We start from the raw sequence: 7,190 nt of genomic DNA, 5'->3' as shown, positions 1-7,190 counted from the left end.
ATTTTATCCGATTGATGAATCGATTTTCTACAAGATTAGCTAATTTTATGTATTCTTTTCTTATTGGTTTGTTTATAAAATAAGCTTTAAACGAAAAAGGTCAAAGCATAAAACGTAAGTGTATTTGGAAGGTTACGTCATTGTTGCCTGTCAGCCGTATTTACGGTTGTAATTAATACAAATTTTGTTTACGTTTTCTTGATTGGATTACTATAAAAGCCTTTTTCCAACCCAACCCATCGAAGAAAGTATTTCGAGACTATCGCCTGCATAATCGCTGGAGTGATTTGATATGAATGCAATTCAGTGGTATAAAATTAAATTTAAAAAAAAGCAACGGGCACCAACGAGGACCAGGACCATAAAAACAGCCATTCATGAATATGAATGTTGCAAGCATTGCCCAAGGCTAATAAATAATTTCCATTGGCCCCCATATGGGTTTCGTGGCCAGGTCAATGTTGCCAGGAGGCAAACGTAGAAGTTTTTATATTAATTTAATCCCAACGAAATAATAGTGTATATTTTGTAGTGAAACAACAGCTGGAAAATGCCGAAGCCGCCATGCACGGGCGTCCTGAAACCGGTGCCCATTTACCAGAAGCTTATGGTCGAGAACCTGACTATCGTTCGTCCCCCGATCCTAAAGATCTACTACTGGGAAAGCTTCGACATTTCGGGGCAAGAAGAACCACGGCCCAAATGCGGAACGAAACTCATTCTCTGTTTTCCCTCCCCAGATGGAACAAGAAACTAAAGTCGAACCGTCAGGAGCATGAGCACACAATTGAATTTCCCACACGACACATCGAGAGCCCGCCCCAGAAGATCCTCTTCTGGCTGCGTAATCTCTCCTCAAAGCCCATGACTCTGACGCTTAAGCGCATACAGAACTGCTGCTGCCAGCCCGTGCAGACGCGCGTGGGGTTCAACCAGTTCCGGAAGCTCTTCCACTGTCGGCACCGCAAAATGCTGCACCTCCAACAGGAGGTGCTGACCATCAAACCCGACGAGGTGGTGGCCCTATCAGTCACGGCGTATTTTCAGATATACGGAGAGCATTTGCTCACCTACAAGGTCCAGTGAGTGCTTGAATTGGTAGTGGAAGTGCCTCTCCCTAATGTGTAGCCATTTCCATCCTCTAGCACTGATGACAATCGCAAATTCATGTGGCACTTTCACCTGCACGTCTCGGAGTTGAATCCGGAAAAGTGTTTGCTGACCAAGGAACTGTTGCCTGTGAATATCAAAAACTACTACCACATCACACAACCCATTTGGGTGCAGAACTTTACCAATCTGCACCTCAACTTCTCGTTTTCCACGCGAGACCGCAGCCTGAAGCTGCTCAACACGAACCTCACGGTGCCCCGCCAGAGTGTGTGGCCCCTCCTGGTGGACTATCGCCCCATGGACTATGAGAATGAGGTGGAAGTCCTGCTCGGAAATGAGAGTGCCACGGCCTGGTACAAGATCAAGGGCCGCGGAGTCCTGGTCGATGAGGAGGAGGAGACGGACATGCCGCTAAAGGATCACGAATGCGCCGACTTTCTCTACGTTATATATCCCAATCGAGTGGTCTTTGAGGTCTGCATGAAGGAGGATCGCACGCAGCTGGTGAATGTCCACAATTTCGGGCAGAAGTGCGTCGAATTCCGATGGCAAAAGTAAGCCTAAAGCCATCCCCGTGGAAAGATCATCTAATCAATGGCCCAATCCTCTTGCGTAGCTACATGATCAGTGAATTCTTTTCAGTGTCCTTCACTCCGCCCTTATTCAGCCTCAAGGGCCACCACTCGAAGCTGGTGGAGGTGAAGGTCACGGCCTACGATCGTCTGGTGAACTTTCGCCGCATTCCCATCGTCCTGGAGGTGCACCGCAACCTCGATCAGGCCACGCTGATAGCCAAGCGGGAGCTGGACGAGATCGAGTCCATAGATGATCCCAAGTGGAAGGAGGATAGCTATATAACGCATGTGTATCTTCATCTCAACATCCGCTCCACCCACAAGAGTACTCAGGAGGCGGTGGGCGAAATCGACGAGGCGACGGACACTGCAGCCGAGCGCTCGCCCTGCGGTGGTGGGGGAATTGAGATTACCGCCGGGGCAGGAGGCGACGGCCCTGCCACTGAGGAGCAGCGCAAGGAGACGGAGCGTCGGGAGCTGATCAAGCGTCTGGCCGTCAAGCAGAAGCTCACCTCCAACGAGATCATCGAGCTGACGATGGCGATCGACAACCGCAACACCATCTTCGAGAAGCTCTTCTGGAAGTACCTCTGCAAGTCAAACTTCATGCGCATCCTCCCCGACCGTAAGCGCCACAAGCACACCAAGACCTACGACGAGGTGGTGTCCGTCAGAGCTGATTCTCCGCCAGAGCATGGCGTCGACGCTGATCGCAAGTAGGAATACCCTTCATAGGGATCTACAATCTCTATGATCATCGCTAATCCCTCTCTCTATTGTCTTGCAGCACCATCATGGAGATTCTATCGCGGCTCATGCAGGAATCCATCAATGATTTGGCCAGGAACTGGGTCTTCATTCCATCGCAGTACTACGAGCGCAATCTTTAAGTGTTTTCATTTGTTCTATAAAGGCATTGCATAAGCATTTCCACTCCCTGTTTGCATTCTGGCGGGCGTTCCAACCATTTCGGTTGTCCACACCACGAAATTTATGTAAGATTTCGCACGCGCGCGAAAAGCTTGAGTTCTTGTGGCCGTTCCCCCACTGTCTGGTGGAATTTATGTGTCTGCCGGGCGGTGGAGGCAGGCTTTTAAGACTTCCCATGCAGGCGGGGCGTGGCGGGGGACGGCCAGACATTCGGACAAGAGTATTTATGTATTTATGTGCTCCGCTTGCTTTTAGCTCTGTGGGAATCACACGGAATGGTCAAATTGTGTTTTAATTTGTTTTATTTGGTTCTGTAGCAGTGTCTAAGAAGGGTTGTTTACGGAGTATGAGTTAGTGAAGCTTGTAGGAGTTCTTAAGTAGTATCTTAATTCTTTTCCAGTCGGTAAACTCAATTCATTTTGTTTATAAGCAAATTCTAATAGCCCGCCTATCGCGCCATCTGTTGATAAACTAAAGAAGAACTATTTTGTCGAATCGCCATCTGGCGCACACCTCCCGAAGGCACCATCTAGCGCTTGGTTAGTTAACTTTCCCATTCATAGTGTTAACGAGAGGGAACGTTCTGAGTTTATACCCTATAACATAGTCATTTGTCGAACCTGATACCTATTCAGGGACCAAGAAGATAATAAGCTTTAAAATATCGTTGAAATATTGAAAATAATATTGAATAATTTTAAAATATATTGAAAATAAATTGATTTTGCCTGGGATGACAAACGTATTCACAGTGCTATAACATCCATTTCCCCCAGGGTATGTGTGCATGGAATTAGCAACATTTGTTTATGGAATGAGACTCATTGTTGCAAAAGCGAAACTGCGGCGAATCGGGTATTGCCTATATTTCAAGCTATATAGATTTGCCCACTTAGCTTTATCATAGATAAATGCATTTTCTACAAGATTGCTTCTTTTAATTACCTTAATGTATTTTATTTTGACTAAAATTTCAAGTAAATGTTGACGCAACATCTCGTTTAAAAATATACCGAAAAATACTCGAAATATTCTACGTTTTTGATCTTCCGTCGAATATTACTAGCAATATAGATCTCTCAGCCATGCCCACATAATTTTATCCAATCAATGAATCAATTTTTTTACTTGAGTGGCATAAAATTTTGTGGGCAGACCTAGTAATATTAGACGGAATATCAAAAACGAGGAATATGCATGAATAATTCGTCAGTATATTTACGGTATATTTTGAAATGAGAGTCAGACCGTATATTTTATCGGAATATCCGCGGTCACACTAATATTTACACTGCAGTGGGCTTTATTTATAAATAATTGCTAATTCTAGCAATGGCCGCCGCCCCGTTGAGTGGCCACGAGGCCAGTGCCACCGACTGGCATCTGTGGTGCCGCCTCTGTGCCAAGGATGACCTGCACGGGAACATCAATGTGTTCCTGAAGCACGAGCACACGGGCGGTCCAGGAGATGGCTCTGCCAGCGATTTGGCCCTGGCCACAGCCATCGGCAAGTACTTTTGGGTGGATGTAAGTGGCACGCACAGGCCATATATCCAAAACATCTTCAAAGCAGTATTCATCATTCCACACAGATAACGCGTGGCGAGGAGCTGCCAAAGATGATCTGTACCGACTGCCTCACACTGGTCACAACTTTGGTCAACTTCTCGGAGCGCATAACCCGCGTGCAGAAGCTCTACTGCATTCTACAGACCACTGCCAAGCAGGATCATGTAAATCTGCAGGAGCTTCGTTCCAAGTTTGGGCTGCTGGAGGAGGAACCAGAGACCCTTACAGAAGTCCATTATGTGGAGGAGAAACCCAAGTTGGGGGCCCAGGGCGACCTGCTCATAGAAGAGTCTACATTTGACATGAAAAACCCTTTAAATGAGACGGTAGATGATAAGGAAGAAGAGCTTGAGGCAGCAACAAGTAGAAGCGAGGAGAACGAACACGATTCGGATCAGGAAATAGACGAGGAGGAGGAGGAGGAGCAGGAGCAGGAGTACGAGGAAGTGGATGAAAATGCTGTCCTACTGAAGCTATGCGATGCATATGGGATAACAGAGGATAATTCCTCACGGGACAGCCACAAATGCCCCCGAAGGACGCCTCCAAAACAGAGCAAATCAAAGGAAGACCCCGACAAAGGACATCAGTGTACGATATGCAGTCGAGCCTATGCCAGAGCCAGCACCCTTAACCGCCACATGCGGCAGGATCATGACAGGATCTACGAGACCAATCTGTTGGCGTGCCAGGAGTGCCCGAAGAAATTCCGCACTCGCTACCAGCTGGAACGGCACAGCCAGGGCCATCTGCCGATGCCCAAACGCAAGGTGTTTCCCTGCGCCAGCTGCAACAAGATGTTCGCCAGCAATGCCTCCGCCCTGCAGCATGCCCAGTACCAGCATTTGGATGAACGTCCACGTCCCGTGATCTGTGAGCAGTGCGGAGTGCGAGTCACTTCCATCAGCAACCTCAAGGTGCATGTACTGACGCACACGGACCACGCGCCCTTCGAGTGCGATGTGTGCAAGAAGTGCTTCAAGAGCGCCAGTCGGCTGAAGCATCACAAGGAGACCCACGATCCTCACAAGTACATCTGTCCCGAGTGTGGCATGCAGCTGAATTCACGCACCACCCTCAATCGCCATCGACTGGTGCACACGGATCAGATGCAGCACAAGTGCGACTACTGCGGCAGGGAGTTTAAGCGGGCCAAGGCCCTCAAAAATCATCTCATACTGCACACAGGACTAAAGCCTTATTCCTGTGATTTTTGCGATCGCACATTCGCCAATGGGTCGAATTGTCGCACGCACAAGAAGAAGTCACATCCCGAGGAGTTGGCCGCCCAGGAGGCGGCTGGCGGTGGCAAGACATGCAATCGGAATATACCCAAACTAGAGGCGCTCAAAGCTTTGTGAGTACTCCAACGAATACTCGATTAAATTGGGTTAATGTCATTGTTTCTTTATCATTTTGTAGCACGAAAAACAAGGATAATTTATCGCCTGTGGCCACCAAACAGAGCGGTTGCTTTGCCTTTGGCAAGAAGCCCAAGCCGCAGATCAAAGAGGACGTTAGTCCGCCTGCAGCGGAGCCTGTCGTCGCGGCTGAAGCCGAAACCGAAACGGAGTCTGAAGTCAAACCCCCAACAACGGCCATACCCACGATAGATACTATTTATAACCACATTATGATTGATTACCATTAAGTTTTGTTTATTTTAAATAGTTTTCTAAGAAAAAGTAATCTAATTTACGTTAAGCATACATTATTTGTAGCTTCTTCTTGTAAAACCCCCTAGATTAAACATATATTTATGGAATATCGACTATAGATTCGGCGGGAAAAATGTTTCAAAAGGATTCGGCATGCTGCTGCGCATGTCCTCTGTTTGTCAAAGAGCCGGAGACAGAGCCACCCCCCATTTAAGAGGAGACGAGAGTCCTAGTATAAAGGAATTTAGTTCAGTTGACAGCGTGCGCTTTCCTCGTGTCCTGCTCTCTCTCTCTCTATGAACATTTGTTTAAACCTTTTTCGTGAAGTGGAAAATGTGTAAAAATGTTTCGAAAACAATTAAATATCTAGTCTATAAAATGGCCATTCCGGTCCATAAACACACATCTTACTAAGCAAAAAACTTCTATATCGGATATTATTTGAATGGGAACCGAAAAATCAAAAAAAAATCGATTTATCCCCAATAAAAACAAAGTGCATTCAAAAAGCCATTAAAAAAGCCTATTGCATATCTAATAAATCTAAAGTTGATTACAAATTGATTAATATATAATAATACAGTGACACTGTGCAAACGTAAAAGCTTTAAAAACGAAAAAAAACAAAAGGAATTAGAAAACTCCAAATAAATATAAATTATCACAAATAATCGCTTTAAAACACAAATAATTATACAAATATTGTAAGTAATCTAGTGAAAGGTTTAACATTGAATTGTATTTTACATACAAAACGTATTTATATTTAAATATTTAAATAAATTCAAAGTGCCTGTTTGCCATCCCTGGTGCCCCCGACTCAGCTGTTCTTTAAACTGGTTCGGTGTAGTTCCTTTTCGCTCATTCACTTTCAACAATTTCTACTTCAAATCTAGGGCTCTCTCTCTTTCGTTAAAATTTATGTTTTCAGGCCTGAGGGTCCTAGCTAGCTAGTAATATTTAACCGAAATCGAGGAATATGATGGCATACGAATACAAATAATTCGTCAGTATATCTTTGGTATTTTTTGAGACCGTGACGGTATATTTCTGAGGGTCAGACCGTATATTTTATGTCCGCGGTCACACCGAATTTGTGTTTGTTGCGCGAATTATTTGTCAATAATTGTTTTTAGACTGTCCCGTTTGTGTTTAATCTCTCCCCCACTATCGCAAGTGTGCTGTGTCAAAAAAGTTGAATGAAATACGACTGTTGAGCGCCAAACATTTGCTGTTGTTGCACATGCTACTATCTAGTCGGCGTTTTCCACTTGTTTTTACGCACACTACGCGCCCGTTCATGTGCGCGCGGTTGTATGCGTGTGTGTGAGTGTTGTGTGCTAAA

At 45.6% G+C, this 7,190-nt stretch overlaps 2 protein-coding genes across 4 annotated transcripts; both read left to right on the top strand.

Moving 5' to 3' along the window:
* The first annotated feature begins 244 nt into the window (after window positions 1–244).
* Window positions 245–2,615, top strand: LOC6593470. Of its 3 annotated transcripts, none has more exons than XM_026987543.1 (6): window positions 245–309; window positions 533–681; window positions 741–1,082; window positions 1,146–1,667; window positions 1,730–2,404; window positions 2,476–2,615. In XM_026987543.1, the coding sequence occupies exons 2-6, from the start codon at window positions 551–553 to the stop codon at window positions 2,576–2,578; spliced, it is 1,773 nt and encodes a 590-aa protein (XP_026843344.1). In that variant the 5' UTR covers window positions 245–309; window positions 533–550; the 3' UTR covers window positions 2,579–2,615. The 3 variants fall into 3 exon arrangements, with proteins under 3 accessions (XP_026843344.1, XP_026843345.1, XP_026843343.1); XM_026987544.1 differs by having other exon boundaries at window positions 254–309; window positions 519–681; XM_026987542.1 differs by lacking the exon at window positions 245–309 and having other exon boundaries at window positions 451–681.
* Window positions 2,616–3,950: 1,335 nt separating this feature from the next.
* On the top strand, window positions 3,951–5,952 carry LOC6593471 (zinc finger protein weckle). Its single transcript, XM_026987293.1, has 3 exons — window positions 3,951–4,145; window positions 4,211–5,544; window positions 5,610–5,952. Exons 1-3 carry the CDS (start codon window positions 3,951–3,953, stop codon window positions 5,836–5,838), a joined length of 1,758 nt encoding a protein of 585 aa, XP_026843094.1. The 3' UTR covers window positions 5,839–5,952.
* The last annotated feature ends 1,238 nt before the right edge of the window (window positions 5,953–7,190 follow it).

Source organism: Drosophila persimilis, unplaced genomic scaffold (genome assembly GCF_003286085.1).
Source record: "Drosophila persimilis strain 14011-0111.01,24,50 unplaced genomic scaffold, DperRS2 tig00000124-arrow-pilon, whole genome shotgun sequence".
NCBI lineage: Eukaryota > Metazoa > Arthropoda > Insecta > Diptera > Drosophilidae > Drosophila > Drosophila persimilis.
The sequence above is the reverse complement of the archived record's forward strand: the minus strand, read 5'-3'. Positions and strand labels throughout refer to the sequence as shown.

Coding starts and splice junctions, on each gene's coding strand:
- LOC6593470 (XM_026987543.1), top strand. CDS start 551: ATGCCGAAGCCGCCATGCACGGGCGTCCTGAAACCGGTGCCCATTTAC. Junction 682..740: donor GAAAGCTTCGACATTTCGGG/GCAAGAAGAACC, acceptor TTCCCTCCCCAG/ATGGAACAAGAAACTAAAGT. Junction 1,668..1,729: donor GTCGAATTCCGATGGCAAAA/GTAAGCCTAAAG, acceptor CCTCTTGCGTAG/CTACATGATCAGTGAATTCT.
- LOC6593471 (XM_026987293.1), top strand. CDS start 3,951: ATGGCCGCCGCCCCGTTGAGTGGCCACGAGGCCAGTGCCACCGACTGG. Junction 4,146..4,210: donor GCAAGTACTTTTGGGTGGAT/GTAAGTGGCACG, acceptor CATTCCACACAG/ATAACGCGTGGCGAGGAGCT. Junction 5,545..5,609: donor CTAGAGGCGCTCAAAGCTTT/GTGAGTACTCCA, acceptor ATCATTTTGTAG/CACGAAAAACAAGGATAATT.